Genomic DNA, 25,050 nt, shown 5'->3' with positions numbered 1-25,050 from the left:
TGAGTAAGAAGTTGCTGCGGCCAAGATCAAAGAGGTATTTGCCTGCTTTCTCCTCGAGGATTTTGATGGCGTCTTACATTGAGGTCTTTCATCCATTTTGAGTTTAGTTTTGTGTCTGGTGTAAGAAAGTGGTCCAGGTTCATTCTTCTGCATGTCGCTGTCCAGTTTTCCCAGCACCACTTGCTGAAGAGACTGTCTTTATTCCATTGGATATTCTTTCCTGCTTTGTCAAAGATTAGTTGGCCATACATTTGTGGGTCCATTTCTGGGTTCTCTATTCTGTTCCATTGAAATGAGTGTCTGTTTTTGTGCCAGTACCATACTGTCTTAATGATTACAGCTTTGTAGTATAGCTTGAAGTCTGGGATTGTGATGCCTCCCGCTTTGGTTTTCTTTTTCAGGATTGCTTTGGCTATTTGGGGTCTTTTCTGGTTCCATGCAAATTTTAGGATTATTTGTTTAAGCTCTGTGAAGAATGCTGGTTTTGTTTTGATAGGGATTGCATTGAATATGTAGATTGCTTTGGGTAGTATCGACATTTTAACAATATTTGTTCTTCCTATCCAGGAGCATGGAATCTTTTTCCATTTGTGTGTGTGTGTGTGTGTGTGTGTGTGTGTGTGTGTGTGTGTGTGTGTTCTTCATTTCTTTCATAAGCTTTCTATAGTTTTCAGTGTATAGATTTTTCACCTCTTTAGTTAGATTTATTCCTGGGTATTTTATGGGTTTTGCTGCAATTGTAAATGGGATCAATTCCTTGATTTCTCTTTCTTTTGCTTCATTTTTTGTGTATAGGAATGCAACTGATTTCTGTGCATTGATTTTATATCCTGCAACTTTGCTGAATTCATGAATCAATTCTAGAAGTTTGTTAGTGGAATCTTTTGGGTTTTCCACATAGAGTATCATGTCATCTGTGAAGAGTGAAAGTTTGACCTCCTCCTGGCCGATCTGGATGCCTTTTATTTCTTTGTGTTGTCTCATTGCTGAGGCTAAGACTTCCAATACTATGTTGAATAGCAGTGACGAGAGTGGACACCCCTGTCTTGTCCCTGACCTTAGGGGGAAGGCTCTCAGTTTTTCCCCATTGAGGATGATATTAGCGTTGGGTCGTTCATATATGGCTTTTATGATCTCGAGGTATTCTCCTTCTATCCCTACTTTCTTGAGGGTTTTTATCAAGAAAGGATGCTGTATTTTGTCAAATGCTTTTTCTGCATCTATGGAGAGGATCATATGGCTCTTGTCCTTTCTTTTATTGATGTGACGAATCACATTGATTGTTTTGTGGGTATTGAACCAGCCCTGAATCCCAGGTATAAATCCCATTTGGTGGTGGTAAATAATTTTTTTAATGTATTGTTGGATCAGGTTGGCTAATATCTTGTTGAGGATTTTTGTATCCATGTTCACCAGAGAAATTGGTCTATAGTTCTGCTTTTTAGTGGGGTCTCTGTCTGGTTTTGGAATCAAGGTTTAGTGGGGTCTCTGTCTGGTTTTGGAATCTGGCCCTGGACTCATGTTTTTGGGGAAATTTTTGATTACTAATTCGATTTCTTTACTGGTTATGGGTCTGTTCAAATTTTCTATTTCTTCCTGTTTCAGTTTTGGTAGTGTATATGTTTCCAGAAATTTGTCCATTTCTTCCAGATTACCCATTTTATTGGCATATAATTGCTCGTAATATTCTCTTATTATTGTTTTTATTTCTGCTATGTTGGTTGTGATCTCTCCTCTTCTTGATTTTATTTATTTGGGTCCTTTCCTTTTTCTTTTTTATCAAACTGGCTTGTGGCTTATCAATTTTGTTAATTCTTTCAAAGAAGCAGCTTCTGGTTTCATTGATCTGTTCCACTGTTTTTTGGTTTCAATAGCATTAATTTCTGCTCTAATCTTTCTTATTTCCTATCTTCTGCTGGTTTCGGGTTTTATTTGTTGTTCTTTTTCCAGCTTTTTAAGGCATAAGGTCAGGTTGTGTATCTGAGATCTCTCTTCAGAAGGAAAGTGATTTTAGATGAAAGGTCAGAGGTGCAGGAGAAATGAAGATCAAAATGTGGTATATATCAAATAGTATTGACTGTATAAAACAAGAATAATGGTATTTTATAGGGTCCAATATAAATATAAGACAGTAGTAAATCAGTTGAAAGGGGATTAGGTACTGTTACTAGTCTAAAGTCCTTGTAGGTTGGGAAGAGGGTAAAATGTACGACGTTGAGGGTCCCCAGTACTGCCCCACCCTCCCTGGTTCGGTGATTGACTTGGAGAATTCACGTGACTCAGCGTATAGCTGTACTCACGGCTATGATTTGACGGCAAAATCCACAAAGGGAAAAGCCACGTGAGGTGATGTCCAGAAGGCACCAGGCATAAGCTTCCAAGAGTCCTTTCCCAGTGGGGTCACACAAGATGTGCTTGTTTCCTCCAGGAACGACTTGTGACAGCACATATGAAATGTTGTCCACCAAGAAATCTCATTAGACAATCTGGGCCCGATACTTTTATTGGTGACCAGTCACATAGGATCCACTGCCTAGCACATACCAAAGTTTCAGACTCTCAGAAGGAAAGCAGCTGTTCAGCATAAACCACATTATTTTTACAGTTTTAGTACAGTGAGCCACTCTTACCACTTCTGGCATTGCTGGGAATCCTTCCAAAAACCCAAGTTCCTAGAAAGTAGCCAAGGGCCAGCCTCGCAAGCAGATCTTCTTGAGGAGAACAGTCCTCGTCCTGCTCTACTAACTCTCCTTTTACGCGTGTACCGGTAGATACCAGACTGAGAAGTAGAGGATGCATGTTGTAACCTTTGGTGTAATCACTAAAAGCATAATTTTTAAAAGCATGGACAAAATGAAATTGGAGTCTTCCCTTACACCATGTACAAAAATGAACTCAAAATGGATCAAAGACCTAAGCATACAAGCTAAAACTATACAACTCTTAGAAGAAGACCGGGGAAAAGCTTCAGGACACTGGATTTGGCAATGATTTCTTGGATATGAAAAGATAGATAAATTAGACTTCATCAAAATTAAAAATGAGCATCAAAGGATACTCTCTCAACAGAGGCAGTCCACAAAATGAGAGAAAGTATTTGTAAATCATTTATCTGATAAGGTCGGTATCCAAAATATGTAAAGAACATCTACAACTCAACAACAGTAAAACAATAAATAAATACAATTTTTAAATGGGCAAAGGATTTGAATAGACATTTCTCCAAAGAAGATATGTAAATGGCCAAGAAGCACATGAAAATATGCTCATTATCACTAATGCAATAAATTAGGAAAATGCAATAAAAACCATAGTGACATAGCACTTCACTTCCATTTGGATGGTTATTATCAAAAACAGAAAATGACAAGTGTTGGTGGGGTAAAATTGGAAACTCTGTGCATTGCTGGTGGGAATAGTGCAGCCACTATGGAAAATGGCTACTGCAGTATTTCAAAAACATTAAACATAGAATTACCATGTGATCTAGAAGTTCTACTTCTGGGTAACTGGAAGAACCGAAAGCAGGGACACAAACGTTAAGTTGTGCACCACGTTCAACGTAGCATTATTCATAAGAGCTACAAGATGGGAGCCACCCAAACACCCATCAGTGGATGAATAGATACAAAATGTGATCTACACACACAATGGAATCTTACTCAGCCTGGGAAAGGAATGAAACTCTAACCCGTGGTGCAGCATGGATGAACCTCGAAGACTGTGATAAGTGAGATGAGCCAGTCACAAGAGGACAAGTCCTGTAGGATTCCATTCACACGAGGTACCTAGAGGAGTCAAATTCATAGTGATGGTTGTCAGGCTGGGGGAGGGAAGGAGGGGTGTAGCTGTTTAATGGGTAAGAGTCTGTGTGGGAAGATGAAAAAGCGCTGGAGATGGGTGATGGCAGCGGTCGCAGAGCAGTGTGAATATCCTGAGTACCTAGAACTGTACACTTAAACATGGCAGCTCTTGTGTTCTATGTTAACCACAATGTTAAGCATATAATTCCAGTGCTAACATAGGGGGTATGGATTGATAAAAGTTTTTTTAGCCTACAAAAGTAGGTAAGAGTAAAAGGACATAGAGAACAGGCAGGAGAAATAGGACGTATTTAGTAAGATGATGAAAACTCGGTTACGTCAGTAATTAAACATGAACGTGAATGAACAAAATACTCCTTTGAAAGACTCAGATTGTCAGAGTGGCTGGGCCACTCAAGTCGGTTGGGCGTCCGACTCCGGCTCAGGTCATGATCTCGGGTTCGTGAGTTCGAGCCCCGCATTGGGCTCTGTGCTAACAACTCAGAGCCTGGAGCCTGCTTCAGATTCTGTGTCTCCCTCTCTCTCTGCCCCTCCCCTACTCTCTCGCTCTCTCTCGCTCTCTCTCGCTCGCTCTCTCTCGCTCACTCTCTCTCTCAAAGATAAATAAACATTAAAAAAAAACCCACCTATACAGTATCTCTAGAAACACATCTTAAAAACATTAGGATATCGGAAGATAAAAGGATGGAAAAAAGAACCACACTATAGTAACGTTAGACGAAATAGACTCTGGATCATATGGTAATTTCAGTAAAATTGCTGAAGAATAAATATTTGATTAACCAGGAATAAATAACAGTTTGAAATTTCTATGCATCTAGTAAAACACCTTAAAATATAGAAAGCAAATATTTCTAGAACTATCAGGAGAAATTGGCAAGCTTTACAATTATAATGGGAGATTTAAAAATACCTCTCAGAAGAAACAAAAAAGTCAGTAATAGTATAGAAGATTTGAATAATCCAAGTAACCAAGTCAACCTATTGGATCATTACGTAGAACATAATGCACATGATAATTGCAAAGTCAAGTCTCTTCAGGGCTTCTGAAACATTTACATGGTTTGGCCATGCGCTAGACCGTAAAGTAAGTGCCAGTAAATACCAGGGACTGAAAAAGAGGGTGCTCTCTGGCTACAATTCAGATAACCAGAAATCAGCAATGGAAAGATACATAGGAAATTCCTGTGTTTGGAAATAAACGTCTCAATAAACAGTGAGTGAAAGAAGAAGTCATATAATGAAAACTAGAAGGTAGGTTTCAGTTAAGGAATGATAATGAAAACCCTCCATATCAAAACTTGAGGGATGCTGTTTAGAGCTTTGTAAACGTAAATGGATAGCCTTAAGTTCCTATGTCATAAAAATGAAACAAAATTAATGAGCAGTTAATTAATGCAAGTTAGAAGAAAAAATAATCCAAAAGAAGTACAAGAAGTGTGGAAACTACTGAAATAACAAATATACAATAAGAAGGATCAACAAAGCCAAAAGATTCTTGAAGAAATATAATAAAGTTGATAAACCCCTGATGAAACTGACAAAGCGAAAAAAGTGAAAAGACATAAGATAAAGAACAGTTTTCAGAAAGGAAATGTCACTACAAATCTTACAGTCATTGAAAAGGTGAGAGGACATTGCTAATGACTTCAATACAAATTTTTGATTAAATGAGCAACTTCCTAGGACAATTCAACTTAACAAAAACAGACTCTGGAAGATACAGAAAGTCTCAGTCGTTTTTGTATTTATTAAAGAAATTGAATCATAAACTCTTTCCACAAAATAAAATCTAGGCTCAGATGGCTATATTAATGAATTCCTCAAACATTTAAAAGGAATTAGGAGGAATATCAGTTTTAAGTTTTCCAGAGAAGTGAGTATAGTCATGAGACCGAAACCAGACCAATGACATTACAAGAATAGAAAATTACGACATTACAAGAATGGAAAATTACAGACCAATCTCATGAACATGGATGCAAAAATTATTTTAAAGATATTAGCAGACTGAGTCTGACAATTTGTAGAAAGAATAATAGCTTATGGCCAAAGTGACCTTATTCCAGGAATGAAAGTTTTATTTAACATTTGAAAATCAGTATAATTTACTATATGAATAGGACAATGGAGAAAAATTATCTTATTATTTCAGTAGATGCAGAAGCAGTTGATAAAATTCGCCACTCGTGATAAAATTCTGAACAGACGAGAAATAGAATGTCAGATCTTTTCTTCTTCATGAGAACTCTCATGATCTTGAGATTTTATTGTACTTGGAAACTAACAACTTGCCACAATTTCATTAATGCTGGCAAAAGACATGAGCCTCCTGGGACAGAGACAAAAGAGTTTTTTCCCACAGCAATAGCAGTAGCCAAGAATGTTATTTTCTTGCCTAGTTCTTTGAGCCTCAGTTCTCATAAAGCAACCCAATGAGGGCCCGGTGATGCCTCACATACAGTGAGTTACATTACAGGAAGAACCCCGAGCTTAGGGAACCCAGATATTTTATTATGGGCTACAGGCAAACCTGCCAGACCTTTGTCATGGAGGGAGACGTCTTTGTTATGCTGGACATGTTCGTCTTAAAAGTAATAATTTTCATATAGGTGTTCATTACTAAACCGGCTTGTGGATCTACCTTTATGACACTAGCCGAGATGCTTCATAGCGAATAGATTTAACATCTCACTTAAGTGATCTGTTCAAGACATGGCCACATCTTTACCACGAGGACAATCTGGTTTTCTCTGTTAAGTGGCCCATTTCTGCTTTGATGTAGTAGTAGAGTTTAGTGATGATCGAATTTAATGGTAAATGAGTGGTTTTGATATTCTTTTTTATGATAAATGAATTTAGTGACAGTAACTGGTTTAGTAGTAGAGTGTACTGATAAGTAGCTACAGTAGTGCCCCCTTATCTGCAGGAAGTACCTTCCAAGATCCTAGTGGACGCCTGAAACCACACACAGTACCAAACCCTACACGTATACTGTGTTTTTTCCTATTCATACGGACTTACGATAAAGTTTACTCTGCATTAGGCACAGAAAGAGATTAACAACAATCTAATAATAAAACAATTATAACAGTATGGTGTAATGAAGGTTATATGAATGTGGTCCTCCTCTCAAATTATCCTACCCTGTACCTAGCCTTCTTGTGATGACGAGACGGTAAAATGCCCATGTGATGAGATGGAGGGAGGTGAGTGACATAGGCACTGGGACGTAGCATGAGGCTGCCACTGACCTGGCAGTGCTTCAGGAGCATCCTCTGCTCCTGGCCCGTGGTTGACCACACTTGACCACTGGTAATGAAACCTCGGGAAGTGAGACCGCAGATGGCGGTGGGGGAGGGGGCCTACTGTCTATACTGCTCTGGAATATCGGATTTGGCGTAATCCGTATGTTTTATTGTTTGTTTCTCCCTTCTTTTCTTGCCCTATATAGAATTTCCTTGGAAAGCAGGAGTTCCCTCCTACAGAGAATGTTCTACAACACTTAGGAAAAACACTGTGGTAGTGGTGAGACTGTGGGATTAAATAGGCTCAGTAAGTGGATTTCGCTGTGTAATAATATCCTACTTTACAGCCTTCCCTTAAAATCTAGCAGCTGTTGTTGCTACAATATTAAGGTCTTCTCTGTATTAAAAAGAAATTTTTTAATGTTCGTAAACTTTGTATTTCAACTTGTTACTTGGAGACTTCAAGCTACACATTTTGGATTAGAAAAAATGGGCATGTCTATTTTAAAAACCTTTGTGAAATCATTTTTTTTAAAACCGTGACCAAGAGAAGATTTATTGTTTTCAGAGTCCATTAAACGATTTCTGTACATGAAAAATATACTTCACCTGAAATTCTTAGTTCTAGTTTTTAGTTTAAGACTCATGTTGGACCGCAGGGTAACAGTTAAATAAACTGAATTTGTAGATACATAGAATGTGTCTGTTTTTCAGCTTCCAAGGTAATTAAATTAATGGTGTGATCCATTTAATGTGTTTTTGGCTTTAGTGTAAAACATTTAGATGTATTTTCCCCATTTTCACGAGGAGGAGTGAGCCACATGCACTTGGCAGAGCCCTTCAGCAGTCGCCGCAGTGCTCGTCTTTGTTTTGTCACAGGTTCTGGTACGTGTGGTTAAAGTGTGAATTGCAGCAGTTTTCAAAGCCTAATGTTACGCCTTATCTGATAACCTGGACATTTCTTGAATTGATTACTTTTTGCAGGTAACATACTGTCTAAAGTTGCAGTTTTACCAGTATTAAAGTGAACATTTAAATATGCACTCTCTTCTTCAAATGTTTAAAATGTTTAGAGTGTTCAATAGTTGGTATCCTTGATTAAAAGTCGCTCATTTAACATTTATACTTGGCATATTTGTAGTTAATAAAGGCAGAATCTACAGCACCACTGTGAATTTAATACTTCCTGCAGGTTTGATGGCATTTTCCACGTGCGAATTAGCCTACCAGTGTAGTGTCTGTGTGGAATACACATGGAGGGGAAGGCTGACCATCAAGCTACTGGATTTCAAAAGTCTTGTCTTTTAAGGGATTTGGGGTTTATTCCGTATAGTAATTTGTCTCCAGGTATCACCAGATCATCCCAAATGTCTAGCAGGAATTAGGTTTCAGAATGTAAAAAAAAAAAAAAAAAATTAAAAGGTTTCTTAAATGAAACTTGAATCATTGCTTTTGGCCATACATCAAATTAGTAGAACCTGAGAATTGTGGAGATTTCTTCCCATATGTTAAATCACGTGGTCATTTACATTAAAAGGCTGCATTCAAGAATAAAAAAAATCAAATCAAATCAAAGGCTGCATTCAGAGTTTACAGCGCATAAAGTTGAAACATGGACCGGATACTCTTTTCAACGTGCTGGTGACAATAAGAAGCTTACCTCAGGTCATTTGTTTCCAAAATGATTTGACGAAGCGGAGTCCCCTTCTAGAATACAGAGCAAATTACGACATTTGGTTTGGGAAAATATAGAAAGGGTCGCTTGATGTTACGAGTGTCAGGTGTTTTAAATAAAGATGTTCTGTTCAGAAACTAAAGGTAAAGCTCAGATGACGTTCATAGACCAAAAAGGCTTTCAGCCACGATCACACGATCACTGCTGCCAATAAGCGTGTTGACTCACATGGTCATTTGTGCTAAAAGGGCTGCTTCAGATCATGTGGGCGTCCTCTGCTCACAGTCACCTTTCGTTCCCACTGTATTGTTGGAACAACAAGGAGCACTTGAGCCATGTCAACTAGAATATGCAAATAATTACGCTTGGAGATCACCAGAGATCTGGAATGTTGTAAGACTGTCACCAAAACGTGGGACCAGAAATTCCCGGTCGGCTCTGCCTGACACCAGTGTTAATTCTCGTCCACGGAGATAATACGTGTAACTGAGAAACTGAGTAGAATCAAGAGTTTCTTTTTAAAGGAATAGTTCTCAGCCTGCGTTCTGTGTATATGAACTTACAGCTTTTTCACCGTATCATGGTTACTTATTACAAAGTATTTACCTGGCACATAGAATGTTTAAAGAGTGTTAGCTCCTGTGGTCAGCAGCGTAACGACCCTCCACACTGTCCCGTCCTCACCCCCAAACATGTGAATGTCTCACTTGGCAAAGGGGATTCAGGTTGCAGAAGTAAGATTGCCACACAGCTGACCTTGAGACTGGAAGATGATGCTGGATTATCTGGGTGGGCAAAAGAGAAAACCAGAGAAAGAGCCATTTCTAGAAGCATCCCTACCTGCTCTTGCTGGCTTTGAAGATGGAAGAAGGGGGCTGGAGCCGAAGAATGGGGGTGTGGCCTCTAGACGTTAGAAAAGGCGAGGAAACAGATTGTCCCCTAGAGCTGCCAGAAGGAATGTAGGCCTGCCGACATCTTGATTTCAGCCTCGTGAGACCTGTGTCCGACCTTGATCTCCAGAAGTATAAGATAATAAATTTGTATTGTTTAAATCACCAAGTGTGTGGGAATGTCTTACATTAGCAAGAGGAAGCTAATGCAACTGCAATTGTTATCTCTAGGAAACCTTCAGGAGCAATATAAGATCGTTTACAGGATCTGCGTATTTGCCTGAATTTTGACTGTTGGGGGGAAATAAACGTTATGTCTGACGCGTGAGTGCTATATAAATCCTCAGCTGCTGTTAATTATATAGAACTTCTATCTTAATAGCAGCATGATAGGGTTGACAGTTAGAGTCTCCTGACCGATCAGAGAATATCCTTACTATATATTGGCTGCTATAAAGGCCTTTGCCTTTATTGCCAGGAAGCTGAAAGCCTCGTAGTGTACTGCTTAAGAATGCAGGCTCCGAAGCCAGGTTTTCTGGGTTCAAATTTCCTGGTCCAGTTTTGGGAGCTGTTTAGCCTTGGACAAGCGAGGTAATCTCCCTGTGCCCCGGTCGTCTAGTGTGTAAAAATAGCAGTGTCTGCCGTCCTGGGGATGGCGGCAAGGAAAACACAATACTCGTTAACGGCGAACGAGTCAGGCGCGGTTTGCCGCTGATGGTAGGGCTATCATCTAGCGGTCTGCAGGGACGCATCTGTGGGGTAGTAACTGCACTCTTGTATCTCCTGCTGCTTTATTTTCAGTTTACTTTCTTGATTGATTTTCTTCCTTTTCAGTGAATGGCTATAACCAGCCTCAGTATTTCTTAGAACGAAGCAGACCACAAGTTAGTATGTTACTGAGAGGGCTCTTGACTACAAACGATAAAAACACAACTCTAACAAGTAAAGCACAGAAAAAGGAAAATCGACAACTCCAGAACTGAATTCAGGTCTGACTAGCTCAGGAGGCTCCTGCTTTCCTCTCTCTCTGTGTCTGTGTCTCTCACTCAGTCACATGTACACACGCTCACACGTACACACTCACGTACACACGCTCCTGAAGTAATTAGCGGTGGTTACAGTGTTCACCGAGAACATCCGGGACATACGCACACAGGCAACGTAAGCAGCGTGCAGATTGAGGATTTGGTCTACGGCTGTTTAGCTTTTTATTTAGCGTCAGTCTTAGACTTACAGAAAAGTTGCAGAGATGGTAAGTCACGTGTGCCCTTCACTGGGCTTCCACTAGTGATAATTTGCATGACCCTACTAGACTCGTCAAAACCAGGACGCTAACATTGGCACGACACAACTGCCGTGAGTCTTACTCCCGTGTCACCAGTTTTTGCCCCTAATGTTCTTTTTCTGTTTCAGGACCCAGTCCGGTGTTTTTAGCCCCCTTTAGTCTATCGCTTCTCGGCCTTCAGGCCAAGATCAAGTGTAGTATCCCCTCTAGTCTGTGACGGTCGCTAAGTACTTTCTTGTCTTTCATGACCTTGATGCTTTTGATGAGTATCGATTGGCTAGCGAATGCCTTCTCAATTACAGTTTATCAGCTGTTTTCTCCTAATGAGATTGCGGTTATGCAGTTTTTGAAAAGAGCTCCCACAGAAGCGTTGAGTCCTCGGAACGCCCCGTCTGGGTGGGGTACGTGGTTTGCCTCCTGTACGTCACACCCTCTCGTGGTTCCAGTGGGCTCTGCTGGGTTTCTCCGCTGCGAAGTTACCGTTTTGCCTTCGCGGTCGGGGGAAATCTGTGGCGGTATGAAAACACCTGTTTCTCCTAAAACTTTTGCTCACGGGTTTCAGCGTCCATCAGCGGATCTCGTCTGAAACAGTTCTTCTTGTGGTGTTTGTCTGATGGCGATTTTGTAGGTCTTTTATTCCTTCCACGCTTGTCACTTAGAATTTGCCTGCAAGGAAAAGCTGTCCTTCTCCCCTATTTATTTATCCACTTGTTTGTATCCTATCGTTTCTAATTTTTTTTTTTTTTACTCAAATTATTCCATAAGGAAGTAGGAGCCATGAGCCCTCAGTGATCAGGAACTTCGGCAGGTCGGGCCCTGTGTCTTTTTTTAAAAACTGCCATCCTTTTTCAAGCACTTATTTTCTGGCACCACGGGCTATTTTGGGCTCATCTTGTACATGCCCTGGCCCAGCCCTGGAATCAGCCACTTCGACAAACTCCATTTTCCTTTATTGGAGAATACTATATAGAAATCAGCATCCGGTCGGCCGACGTGCTCACTGCCGTCGGAGATGGTCTTGGGCCCTCTCGGCAGACAGAGCCAGGGAATAGGGAATGTGTGTGTACCTATGGGTCCAGGGACACAGAGACACAGGCACACCTCTGTTTATTCGGTCCTAGTGGGCACCTGAAGTCGTTACAGCATTTCCAAACCGGGTCCCGTGAGAAGTACAGCATTTGCATACGGTTCTTTTTGTCTGTAGCCTTTCAGTGTGCCGTCAAAAATGTTATTTTCTAAGTTAAGTGTGTTTTTTATTCCTGATCCCCTCCCGTGTGGTAATGTGACACATTTGTCACAAGAGTCTCGCAGAGGGTAGAGGGGTCCTCGGTTCACGTGTGTCAAATCTTATCTCCCGGTTTTATGCCGCAGCTCTGGATAGATTGACTCGTACTAATTTCTGTAGTATTGGGATATGTTTGAAAGTTTTCTTTCTTGGGGGCGCCTGGGTGGCTCAGTCGGTTAAGCGGCCGACTTCGGCTCAGGTCATGATCTCGCGGTCCGTGAGTTCAAGCCCCTCGTCGGGCTCTGTGCTGACAGCTCAGAGCCTGGAGCCTGTTTCAGATTCTGTGTCTCCCTCTCTCTCTGACCCTCCCCCGTTCATGCTCTGTCTCTCTCTGTCTCAAAAATAAATAAACGTTAAAAAAAAAAAAAGTTTTCTTTCTTGAATGTTTTATATCTTGGACGTTAAGATTTAATCTTAGGGCCTCACCAGCCCCCCTCTTCTGCCCCCAGGTCCTTGTCAGGCCACGTCTGCTCTCACCCAGGTGGGGTGGCTACGGGTCAGATGGGGTGCGAGAGAGGTCACGTGCTGGCATCTGCCGACTTGTCTCTGATTGAGTTCTTTCGCAGTTCTAAAACTCTCCTGGTGATGCTGACGACGTAGTTTTGCGCAGAATTGACTTTTCACTTTTTTGTTTCACTTGCTTTTGGAGAGAGCTTTTGGGCAAATCCAAATACGCAAGCAGTTTTCAGCTGCCTGCAAGTCCCAACTGTTTGGTTTTACCAGCGAGACTCCGTGGGGGATTTGAAAAACTGGAGCTGGACGAAGCTGAGGCTGAGTGTCCCTGAGATGCTGCTGTTTTTGTTTAATGGTTAACAGTTGTACGCTACAGGCCAGCCACAGAACTGCGTTGTCGTGGCGTAGAAACGTCTCCGGGGCCACTAACTCATCACCGATCACGACTAAAACTTAACCTCTCGATTGCTAGCCTAGTGGCGAGGACACCGGCAAAGTCTCCCCCTTCGTACCAGCAAGTTATTGAAAAACTCTATAGAACTTGTCATTTCTGTTTCCTTCCAGTACTTAACGCTGTCCCTCCGCACACAATGTGTTTTGTGTCCGGTCGCTTTTAAAACTTCTTCTTTATTACTGGTCTTAAGCAATATGATTGTGATGTGCCTTGGTGTATTTTTGTTCATGATTCTTGTGCTTGGGATTTGTCAACGTTCTTGAATTTGTAGGTTTCTCGAACAGTTTTTACACAGTCCTGACGGGACTCGCGATAGCACGTGCATTCAGCCACGTGCACTTGTCCTCTGGTTCTCTGGTGCTTTGTTCTTTTCTTTTTTTCTTAAGTCTTTGTTCTGGGATGTAGTGGTTACTTGGAAATCATTTGTTTTTGTCAGTTCTTGCTTTTAAGCTTTGTTGGGCAGCCCCAAGGCAGCCTATATAGTTTCTTCTGACTCTAAAGGCAATACCCTTCTAATTACTCTATCTGATGTTCTGCTTACCTCGAGGTTTTTCCACTATAATTGGTGGAAAACTGGAGCTATCGCAGGCCCTGTGTGAGCTCTTGGGGATTCTTCCAACCTGTCCTTTTCTGGTGGTCCTTTTCTGTGCCTCGGGCAGGGTCCTTCCATACACGTGCTGACCAGCATCATTAGGCTGAGACTGCAGAAACCCTGTGCAGACCTCGCCTGTGCCGCTGTCCTCCCTGGTCCTCTGGAGCCCTGCCTCTCTGGCTGCCTGGGCTCCCCTGGCCCCCCAGCTTGCTCCTCGACTCCGAGACCCCAGCCAGGCTCTGTGTGGGTTCCCCACCCGCCCTGTGGTCTGGAAGCTGCTGGCAGTGAGCAGTCCCGACTGTCCTCACCTGTTCTCCTGCTGCCCCGGATCCCAGACCTGCACTGCCCGTGGTCCAGTGCGACAACGGTCATTTCATCGCTTTTGTCCAGTCTCCAGTTTAAGGGGGGAGGGTAACTCCAGTCCCTGTTACTTCATCATGGCTGGAAGCAGAAGTCTTAGGTAATTTTGAATTTTTAGTAATGTCGACCAGTTCTTGTTGACCCATCTAGGTTGTGTCTTTAACCCTGGCTGTGCACACGACAAAGCACCTGCCCACGCCTCACCTCTTCCTCTGTTGAACGTAATGTCCATCTAGCTGGAGGTGCCTGGGGAGAAGAATGATTTCCCATGCTCCTTACTGCCACGTAGATGTCCGAATGCATCAGACAGGATCTAGCCAGGGCAAAGTTGCCAACGCTCGTTGTGTGTCATAGCCATGGGGCAAGTGCTGACAGAGCTCACTTTCCTACCCTTGCAGAAGAGGAAGCCTGTAGTCATTACTAGATGTCTCTTCCCCAGACCCGAGGTGCAGACATGGAGACCACTGGGAGGGAAAGTGCTGGAGGGTTTGTAACACACACACACACGCACACACGCACACATGCATGCATTCCCAAGGGAATTGTGAACTTCCAAAGTCCATGAACTTGAGAGATAAACTTTGTCCTCTTAGGTACATGCACCTGTTAGGGGGTGTGTGTAAGAGCACGGAGAGGAGAAATGGCACACGGCTCCTGGTCGGCCTGGCGATGATACAGTCATCCCCCAGTGCCTTGGGTGACAGGGCCCAACGAGAAGTCACAGGGGGGTCCATGAGCCGAGAGCGGGAAGGGCGGCCGTATCGTCATCTGGTAGAGCCATGCACGCCCTTCGCCCTCCTGGTGACTGCTGTCCCCTAGCACAGGTGCATGGAGCCCGGCTGGGGCCCCACTTCTCGCCCCTCACCACCCCCTTCCTTCTGGTGGCCCTTGCCCCTCCTCTCCTCCCAGCCAGCCCTCAAGACACACTGCAGCCGAGCCAGATGGGACACACTCCACATGTACAATACAGTTCCTGGCATTTGCGGGATAGACTGGAGAGCAGGGCCTGCACTGTTTATCTAGCACAGTCTTGCGCACAGTAGGGACTCCAAGGCCTAGCAAATGAATCAAGTGGGGAGGCCGGGCCACCCAATAGAGTGTATCTTCCTCAGGTTCAGGAAGAGGGGCTAATCAAGGCAAGAGAGCCTGTGCCCTCCCCCGCCATCTGACACAGACCCCTCACTCTCAGGACCCTTGGGGTGCCCCAGGTGTAGGCATGCCGGCCTTGAGGCTCCCCCCTCCCCCCACCCTCCAGCTTGGGTTCAGAAGAATGGATGGGCCAGCACAGGGTCGTCGGCTGCCTCCTGTTCTCTGGGCAGACAGCAGGTGGCTCTGTTCCCCTTCATGTAGCCGGGGAACAGATTCCCTCCAGACCTGCGCTAGGCGCCGCGCTCGGTGTACCGCGGTGTAGGAACCAGCCACGTCGGAGATGTGCCCACTGCACTCGAGGGGGTGATTCTTTCCCTCCCACGCGCAGTGAGCACAAACCTGCTGGGTTCCTCGGGGCTCTCCTTGAATAGGCTGTCACAAGGCCGAACCACTGAGCGGGGAAAATAACCACCAGCATGGCTTTTTCATGTGTCCTACTCACACCTCTGCGCGGGGAAAATCTCCTTCCCCACGGCGCTCCCGCCCCCCGTGTACCCCAAGGAGCCCTTCTCTCACCCTCTGTAACGAATATGCCCAAGCTTCTTGTCCGCTCCCCGTGTGAGTTCTCCCGGCCGGCAGACGACAAGTCTAATGCCGTCATCTCTCCACTCAAGTTCAGAGTCTTGATGAGGCTCCCCAGCCTCGCGTCTGCCTCCCCCCATCCATCCCGGGCAGCAGGTCCGTCTGGGCCGCCTTTCGATCCTCCCAAGAGCCCTGTTCCCTCCGACCCCAGGACCTTTGCGCATACCTGACGTGTCCCTCCTCCCCTGCGCCCACGCCATGGCTCACACTGCAGGTCTCAGCATGTATTCCAGTTCCTCACCGTGTGTCCTTTGGGGATTAGTAAGCGTCTCCCCGAGCCCTGGGACTGGCTGTATCCCCCGAGAATCCGAAGTGCCCACACCTTGGGGGAGAGCGAGATGCAGAAAGGAGGTCTTGACCTTTCTCAAAGGAGACCCCCGGGGCAAGAGTGCCCGGGACCTAGGGAGGGGAAGAGGATGGTGCCCGGGTTGAGCCTGAGGTGCCCCGTCTAGAAGACCCTCTCTGGCGTGGAAACGTGTTGGGCGAACACTGCAGGAGAGCCCGCGTGCGCGTCCCAGCGGAGGGTCCCGGGGACCCCGAGCTCGCAGCGCGCGGGGCGGGCTGCTCGCCGCGGGGTCGGCCTCCTCCGCGCGCCGGGCCGGCAGGTGCGGGCCCGCCCCGCTGCGCCCCCGCGACCTGCCCGCCCCCGCCCCCAACCCCCTCCGGAGCCGCGGTGGGCGGGGCCAGGCGCGCGCCGCCGCTCCCCGCTCCCGCCCCCGGCGCCTCAGTCCTCGCGGGCGGCCCGGCTCGGCGGCGCGCCATGGCCCGGAGCCTCGGCGGCCTCTGGCTGCTCGTGGGTGAGTAGGGCCGGGGTCCCTCGGGCAGGTCGGGGGGAGAGGGGCGGCCTGGGAGCCCCGGGAGCTCGCAGGGGCGCGGGCACCTTTCCCGCGCGCGCCCGCGAACTCGCTTCCCCGCACCTGTGCTTGCCGGCCCCGCGCGGGCTCCCGGGTGTTAGCAGGCACCTTGCAGCCTCGGCGCCGGGAACCGGGTCCGCGGCCCATTTATCTAGAAACTAGTTAAAACCGAGAATCTCTGACTGTCTCTCTCATGCAGCACTTGCTGATTTGCAAGCAAACCTCCCTAGGATGTCCTTTGCAAAAATGAGACCAGCCTTCTTCCTCGGGAACGTTTCCAAACCTTCTTGTTGTTGTTTGCTTGTGAACTTGGCACTTCTGTGTGCTAGAAATTCAAAGAGGGACTCTCGGTGAGGAGGCAGAGCATACTCAGCTTTCTGTTTGGGGAGAGATTATAAAACAAACCCAGCGACTAGAGGAACCTGCGCCACAGACTTAGCATAATTTACCTTGAAGTTGTCCTCATGACTTCCCTGTCAATGCTAAGAAACCTTGCTAAACTGCTTTAGCCACTGGACTCACTTCATGTAGTTAGTTACTTTTTAAGAAAAACTAAATACAGGGCACTTAAGCGGAAGAATCCAGCGGCCCGGAGATGCACGGCCGGCGGCTACTGCCCTGGTACTTGTGGTCTTTCCCCAGAACAGGTGATGTTGGTGGGGAGCGCCTGAGTGCGAGTCCTGATGAGGGATGACCGCTGCCCTGATTATGTAGGGGGGTGGGGGGGGGTGGGCAGCAGCTGGGGGCAGTGTGGCTTGTCGGCGGAGGTGGCCCAGGCCACCTGGAGGAGAGGGGCTTAGGGACGCACAGGAGCCTGGTGGTTGCAGGCTGGCGGAGGAATCTCTCTGCATTTATTAAAACCCTTAGCATCTGCTTCCCTGCAATGTAATCTGAAAACTGATCTTGCCTCTTAAAGTGTTTTGGCCGAGGTTCTGTGTAAAGCAAAATCTTACAGTATTATTCTACCCTTTTGTGTTGGGATCCATGTGGCTTGACATGGAACTTACTGTCTTAGTTTCCTAAGAAGTGAACATGTCCCTGCTAACAAGGCAGGAAGCCGGGTCGTGTCTCTTTTCTTTTAAGGCAACTAACTAAATGTCCTCACTGCTGTCCAGAAGCTGCACCCCCTAAAGCCTGTGTAAATAAACACTATTGTCATGATCACATGTAAAGTCTTTCCTTGTTTACCACGAAGGTAATGCATGTTCTGGAAGTTCAAAGTCCTGTAATCTTAACATTATTCTGAGTGGTCTGGCTAATGTTTGTATCTTTATTTTCCAAATAAACGCCGCTTTACGAGGTTAGCAGTAAATTAATGTCATTGGAGCCCAGCAGTAATTAGTAGAATTACGGAGCCCACAGTGTTTTCTTCCCAAATTATAGCAGTAGCCAGATCTCCCTTGGTGATGCAGATTTTGCTACCCAAAATAGCAATGTGGAATTTCTTTCTTTCTTTTTTTTTTAAGTATGCTAGTCCATAGGCTCAAGAACTTAACCGTAACAGTTTTATAACCAAGCTGTTGTAAGCCTGGACTTTGTGTATATGCTTGTGTTTACAGAAGACTGGTATGACCGCATGCATTTTGTAAATTTTAAGTATAGCCACTGGAAAGTTTTTCATCAATCAGAAGAGAAGGACGTTTCCAGAGGAGCCAGGGTTATTCTGGGATGGCTGTGTTTGTTGGAAACCCCTGTATCTGTGAGCCCACCCTCACCCGGTGTGCTTCAGTGACATGCTTGTCTGTCACCTGACCTGGGAAGCAGGTGCCCTCCCTGGTGTGCAGGGAGGCCGGGGGTGGGTGGGTGGGGGCATTGAGGGTTTTCTTGCAAGGCTGCCGTATTTATTGAAATATAGGACTCTGTAAATACACGTATAAATGTTTGGGACTGACTGGGATGTCGTATAAATGTTTGGGACTGACTGGGATGTCGCAGGAAATACAATAAATGTGTCTACTTTAGATTGTGGTGCTGGTTTCAGTCTGGAGACAGTTCTAACCCTGGAATCCAAAGCCGAAGGATTCTTGTTTGCTAATCAACTCGGCGTGTTTGTTTACTCTCCCTGGGTATTTAACCGCAGGGAGAGAAATTTCTGGATTTTTGTCTCCCTCCCGTAGGCATGTTACGGTCAGGCCCAGGCCAGAGCTGTTGAGAGAGCTTGTACCCACGCTGCAAGTCGTAATGAGCCTCCTGCCAAGGGAATGTTTTCGGTGGAGTCCTTCCTTATGGCAAATAGCTGGTTCTGTTCCTCCAGATTCCCCCCCCCCCCCCACCGCCGCCTGGAATGAACCGATTCCACAGCTTCTCCTCAGTTAAAATGTGGGTCTAGCAGAGTGTGTGATGTGGTTGCCGCTTGTGGTGTGAATGCCAGTGCTGAGCCCCCAAGAGTGGAGCCCCCAGGTTTGGCTGCCAGCGTCCCCAGCCCTGGGGCGGGCAGAGCCCTTCCTTCCCGAGGCCAGGCCCACCTGGCATGGGGGGGCTCTCCCCTCTCTGGGCCCCGACTCAGGCCTGTCCGTCAGGATTGCCTCAGGGAGGGCAGGGGACCCTGGCTGAACAATCCGTTTCCTCCTGGAGCCGTGGGAAAAGCGGGCTCCCTCCCCTCGGCTGGATCTCCGAGCCCGGCTGTCACATCCCATCCTGTGAGCCACGGGTGGGGGGACCGTGACAACACAGACGGACAGGTGCCTGCTGCGCGGCAGGCAGCAGTGGGCTCTGAGGGCTTGGCAACCCCGCCGGGAGCCTCTTCTCTCCCAGGCCTCAGGGGAGGCATCCTGAGGGTGTGTGGCAGGGAGGAGGAGAGCAGGAGTGGGAAGGGGAGAGGGGAGCCGGGTGGAGGAGGCCCCGTGCCCGCCTGCCTCTGCATGCCAGAGAGACAGGTGATGCCGAGAGAGGGGATGCCCGCCCCCCCTCGCACACAGAGCCCCCCGGTGAGGTGGCCTCGTCAACCAGACCTGCCTCCCTCCGTGACAGGATGACCCCCGCCGCTGAGTGACGTTCTAGAGAACTCGCGGGCTCTCGGTGAGGATGGTTATGTCAGCACAGCGGCCCAGGAGGGCTCCCGACCTAAACAGGACCGTATTCATGTTAACATAATGAAGTGATTGTTGTCCGTGGAGAAGATTTGTCTTTTCCCCGAAGATTGTTTTATTTCCGTATTTTCCTTGCCACGGAAAGGCCTCACTTCCATCATCATCTGAAGCATGTAAGCACCCCCCTGGGAGCGCCCCCACCCCCACCAGGAGACGCACCAACCAGGCCGTGGGGGGCAGAGGCCTCGCTTCCTTTGTTCCTCATCAGGCCTCCCGCTGCCTCCTTTATTTGGTCCTCTGATGCCGCCCTCCCTGCCGTGGGCGGTCCCCACAGTGGATTCTGGGACCTCTCCCGCCCGGCCTTGCTTGCCTCCTGCCCCCCAGCTGCACGGCCCCCCTTCCAGATGTCTGCCTGCCTCTGGGAAGCCTTCCCCAGCTGCCCCTCCCGCCACCCCTGGGGTGGGCAACCACCTTCCCACCGGGTCACTCACAGGGACTGGGGTGCAGGGGGACCTGGGTAGCACCCACCGTGCTCTCCCGGGCTCTGCACCTCCTGTGCCCGCAAGGCCCACCAGGAAGGAGTCTTCCTGAGCCACACGTGCCTGGGAGGGCAAAAGGCAGCAATTGGCCCAGGGAAAGAATTGCATACCGATGACCGCCATATTGTCACATGCTCTGACCCGTGATCAACTAGAATTCAAGCCGTTCACGTATCACGAAGCAAAACCACATGTCACAGAGGGAAGAGGTCTAGAAGGCATAATCACTTAAACAGAAACCTGGTGACACTGATACCCAAGGTTGGCTTTCTCTGTGCGTGTGTGTGTTTATTGCCTCTAGAAGATTCCATGGGTGTGATGGTCAGAGGAAAGATGGCCGCTGGCTGGGTAGGTGGACGGATAGGAGAGCGAAACCGTTTCTCCTGGAAACTCCTATGTGTCCTGTAGCTCAAGTGGGTCGTGTTGTGTCATGACAGGAAAGGGGTTCTAGTAGGTAGCCCACTGCTGGAGGCTGCCCTGTTCAGCTTTGGACAGCCCCTCACCCCCGCAAGAATGGCCCAGCACCAACGTCTGTGGGGCCGAGGCTGAGAAGCCCTTCCGTGTAAACACATAAACAGTGCTCTTTGCATAAGCCATGGGGGTAGAGCTGGAGGTGGGGGCCCTTCTCCCGAGCCCTGAGCAGTTTGGGAAGAGCCCTCCAGATCCCCAGGGTGGTTATGCAGAGGCCTGAATCTTGGAACTTTCCGGAAGCCTTGATGGCTGAAGTGTGGCGAGAGGAGGGCTTTGAGCAAGGCGGGTGCTCGAGGAGGACCCGAGCCTGTGGGCCAGGGTAAGCCGTCCAGATTTCATCCCAGGGCAGTGGGGAAGCCTGAAGCGTGTTAAGTGGTTTGGGAGAGCCGTGGGCTGCTGTGCTGCGGCGGGTTGGAGGCAGGGGACCGGCGAGGGCTGGCGGGACGGGGGTGCAGCCGGAGGTTTGAGGTGGCAGGAGTGAGGGACGCGCCGTGGGTTTGGGTGTGGGCCACAAGGAAGCAGGGAGGCATCGGGAGCCGCCGGGCGCCTGGCAGAGGCGGAGGGTGGGGGTCCACCGCGGGGCTGGCGGGGAGGACGCATGGCCCCCACTTAAATTCAAACTTCAGATAAACGACCGACCGTTTTAGTATAAGCCTGTCTCGTGCCATACTTCTAAATACTCGTGCTTAGCTGACGTTCAGATTTACCTGGACGTCCTGTATTTTTATTTGCTGAAGCTGGGAGCCCCAGTCACAGCAGCCACGTTCCCCTTGGACAGTAAGGGACAATGGCAGGTAGGCCGGTGTCCACACAAGCGCAGGGCCCAGAAGAGAGGTACGGCTGGGGGAGACATCTGGGGTAACATCACAGCCGGGAAGGTGTGCGAAGCACAGACAGAAGGGATGAAGACGGGTGCTGGCCGGGGACTAGCAGTCGAGGCCACGGAGAGGAGACAGATGTGGCTGCAGGGTGCCACTGGGCGCTTTGACAGGGGCAGCATCCGTGGGGCCCCTGACAGAGGGGTCAGCCGGGGTCAGCCAGAGAGCCTGCCGACCTCAGGTTCCCTCTGGGGCGCCCTGGTTTTAAATATGCAGATCTCTGGTCCACCTGGGCCGTCTGCCCGTTTTCTAGCTAAGTGGCTATTGGGGTTTGAATGGCAGTTGCTCTGATTTATTGACTGATCGGGGAGGATTCACATCAAGACCAGCTGGTTAGGAAGCCGCACTCAGTGCCTCCCCGCTCCAGCAGGACCCCGTTTCCCCCGCGGGTTCCTAGCAATTACTGCAAACGGGCTCCCCTCCCCTATTTATTTTCTAACTGGCCGCTGCTGTCCTCTAGGCTCCTTTTCGTATGTTTGTGGTGTGGTTGGTTGGCCTCTCTCCCCGCCCTCGGTGTCTGGCAGGGCTGTCTTCTGGCTTTGTTGCCGTCCTTCTCCCCCTTGACTCTTTCAGACACGTCATGAGATCGTCTCGGGGCCCCTTCGCTTTGTTTTCTGCCCCCACTGGCTGGGACGGTGTCTCTTCTGCCAGCAGCGTCCCAAACCTTCGGTCTTTCTCCTTCGGGAGCAAGATGCTTTTTATGTGATGTTATCTCAGCTGGGTGAGCGGGGGAGGAAGGAAGGAGAACGAGCCTTCTTTCCATGTGTGAGCTCTGTTTTCTTGATGTGAAGGAAGAACCGCTAACTGCCACCGCACTAACAGCGGGAGGAGTTGGGAGCTCTCTGTGGCGGGGGTGGGGGGGGGCTGCTGGCGCCACAGAGGGGGGGGCACAGGTGGAGAGGAGGTCTGCCATGCGAGCCTCGAGCCTTTCTGGGACAAACGGGGTCTCCCCAGGAGTCTGCCGACCGCTGCTCGTCTTGTGTTTTGCTCCTTCGTCGCTAGGTCAGGTGGCTTCGGGGCGTGGCGTTCGCGACACTGGGTTCTCTTCCCAAAAGACGTGCGAGAACTTCCATCCTTTCCGTCTGTATCGGGGCAGTTTGCGAGGCACGAACGAGAGACATCCCCCAAGAGCTGAGGACCCCCATTTCCACCCAGAAAACCATCTGGGTGGAGCCCCTTCGGGGCTGAAGAGAGCAGACCCTCATGGGTATGGGTCCGCCTGGGTTTCCTGTTTCTCACGGCGAGGACCCTGTTTCACATTTTCCGTGAACTTGTCCGTTTTACCCAACGTGTAACGATATAGACAATTATCTTATTTTTCTACTTGTGCCTGTGGACGTGTGCCCTTTTTCGGCCCGATTCGCGAACTGAGGGTTTCGCGTTGTTCCTTGATGGACGTGGACACGCGTGATCTCTTGTCATCTGTCCCCCAGCCCCACCCCCAGCAGACCAGTTCTTTCTCCTCAAATGCTGAACCCGTTTGCTTTTCTTCTTAGCACTGAAACTTGTCCAGTCCATTCTCTGCTTGGCCTCTTGGCCGCCTTCCCCAAGTGTCTGTCTTGTGGCCATTGTTAATATTTTCTAGATTTTCCGTGTGTGTGGCTGGCTTCAGTTTCCTCCTTAGCCTCTGAATTCTTTGGAAGCAAGTTTTTTAAAAATCCCAACTGCTCAGGTTTTTTGGTTTCTGCCCCGATATTGCTGCTTTTATTGCATTGAGGTCATGGACCACCGCTGTGGTTTGTCAGGGCTCCTTCCTGGCCTTACAGAATTTTCCCTTGGTAAGTGGCCCATAAGCCCACGGGAAGAGGGTGAGGTTTGGTGTGTCGATTCTGGTCTTCGTAGGAAACTACATTATGTAGGTAACCTTACTTATTTTAGTTTTCCAGCTCTGCCAGGGGCTGAGAGCTAGAAGCTCACACCGCTGTTGTGATCCCGTGCGTTTTCCCTGGTTGAGCCGCCGTGCGCTGTGCCGGGAGGGACAATAGGGAACTCGCGCCTGTGACCCCTGCAGGTCACATCTATGTGGCTGGTTCTTACATTCATCCCACTCATTGCTTTGTCCATTTTATTTTATTTTATTTTATTTATTTATTTATTTATTTATTTATTTATTTATTTATTTTTAGCATCTATGTTTTGAGAGACAGACACAGAGCATGAGTGGGGGAGGGGCAGAGAGACAGGGAGACACAGAATTGGAATCAGGCTCCAGGCTCTGAGCTGTCAGCACAGAGCCCGATGCGGGGCTGGAACCCACGAACCACGAGATCATGACCTGATCACAAAAGTCAGACGCTTAACTGAGTGAGCCACCCAGGCACCCCTATTTTTTTATTTTTAATTGCTGTAAAATATACATAACATAGGGGTGCCTGGGTGGCTCAGTTGGTTGAGCGTCCGACTTCGGCTCAGGTCATGATCTCACGGTCTGTGAGTTCGAGCCCCACACCGGGCTCTGTGCTGACCGCTCAGAGCCTGGAGCCTGTTTCCGATTCTGTGTCTCCTTCTCTCCCTGACACCCCGCCATTCATGCTCTGTCTCTATCTCAAAACTAAATAAACGTTAAAAATAAAAAAATACATATACATAACATAAAATTTACCACCTTACCCGTGTCAAGGTTCTGTGGCACAAAATACGTTCACGTTGTCGGGCAACCATCCTCATCATCCATCTCCAGAACTTTCTCATCTTCCCAGACTGTAACTCTGCCATTAAACGCTGACTCTTCATAAACACGAACACCCCCTGCCCCACCCCCCACCATCTGCTTTCTGTGTCTAGGAATGTGTACTTCATAGGAGTGAACTCATACAGTACTGTCTTTTTGTGGCTGGCTTGTTTCACTGAGCCTGATATCTTCGGGATTCACCCACCTACAGCATGTGGCAGGATTTCCTTCCTTTTCAAGGCTGAACTAGGGCGCCTGGGTGGCTCAGTCAATTAAGCGTCCCACTTCGGCTCAGGTCATGATCTTGCGGTTCATGAGTTCAAGCCCCACGTCGGGCTCTGGGCCGACAGCTCAGAGCCTGGAGCCTGCTTCCGATTCTGTGTCTCCCTCTCTCTCTCTGCCCCTCTCCCACTTGTTCTCTCTCTCTCTCTCTCTTTCTCTCTCTCTCAAATATTAAAAAAAAGTGTAGATAGGCTGCATTTTTATCTGTTCATCTGTTAGTGGACACCTGTGTGGCTCCCAGCGTCTGACTGTCACGAGTCGTGCCGCTGTGAACACGCGTGTGCACGTATCTGTTCGAGGCCCTGCTTTCACGTCTTTTGTGTGTCTGCCTGGGATTGCTGGCTCAGATGGTAGTTCTGTGTTTACTTTCCCGGAACTGCCATCCTGGTTCCCACGGCCAGGGCACCATTTTGCATTCCGTCAGCAGTGCTCAAGCGTTCCAACTTGTCCACATGCTCACCAACACGTGTGATTTTCTGGTTTTCTGAAGGTAGCCATCCTGGCAGGTGCAAGGTGCCCGTCACTGCTT

General features: G+C 47.9%; 2 protein-coding genes across 5 annotated transcripts in view; both read left to right on the top strand.

Moving 5' to 3' along the window:
* The window catches only part of RBM44 (RNA binding motif protein 44), a 47,396-nt gene extending 38,764 nt beyond the window's left edge, over positions 1-8,632 (top strand). The window contains exon 16 of the mRNA XM_019445397.2: positions 7,279-8,632. The gene's annotated coding sequence lies outside the window, so the exon portion shown is untranslated. The remainder of the gene's footprint in view (positions 1-7,278) is intronic.
* A 7,417-nt stretch (positions 8,633-16,049) lies between these two features.
* The window catches only part of RAMP1 (receptor activity modifying protein 1), a 54,954-nt gene continuing 45,953 nt past the window's right edge, over positions 16,050-25,050 (top strand). The window contains exon 1 of one of the 4 annotated variants that reach the window (XM_019445392.2): positions 16,050-16,594. In XM_019445392.2, the coding sequence (XP_019300937.2) occupies positions 16,558-16,594 (37 nt within the window). In that variant the 5' untranslated portion in view covers positions 16,050-16,557. Of the gene's footprint in view, positions 16,595-19,866; positions 21,010-25,050 lie in introns of those variants that run through there. The other 3 variants (XM_019445393.2, XM_053903079.1, XM_019445395.2) reach the window with 3 other exon arrangements.

Source organism: Panthera pardus, unplaced genomic scaffold (genome assembly GCF_024362965.1).
Source record: "Panthera pardus isolate Hobbes unplaced genomic scaffold, ASM2436296v1 HiC_scaffold_10, whole genome shotgun sequence".
NCBI classification, from domain to species: domain Eukaryota; kingdom Metazoa; phylum Chordata; class Mammalia; order Carnivora; family Felidae; genus Panthera; species Panthera pardus.
The sequence above is the reverse complement of the archived record's forward strand: the minus strand, read 5'-3'. Positions and strand labels throughout refer to the sequence as shown.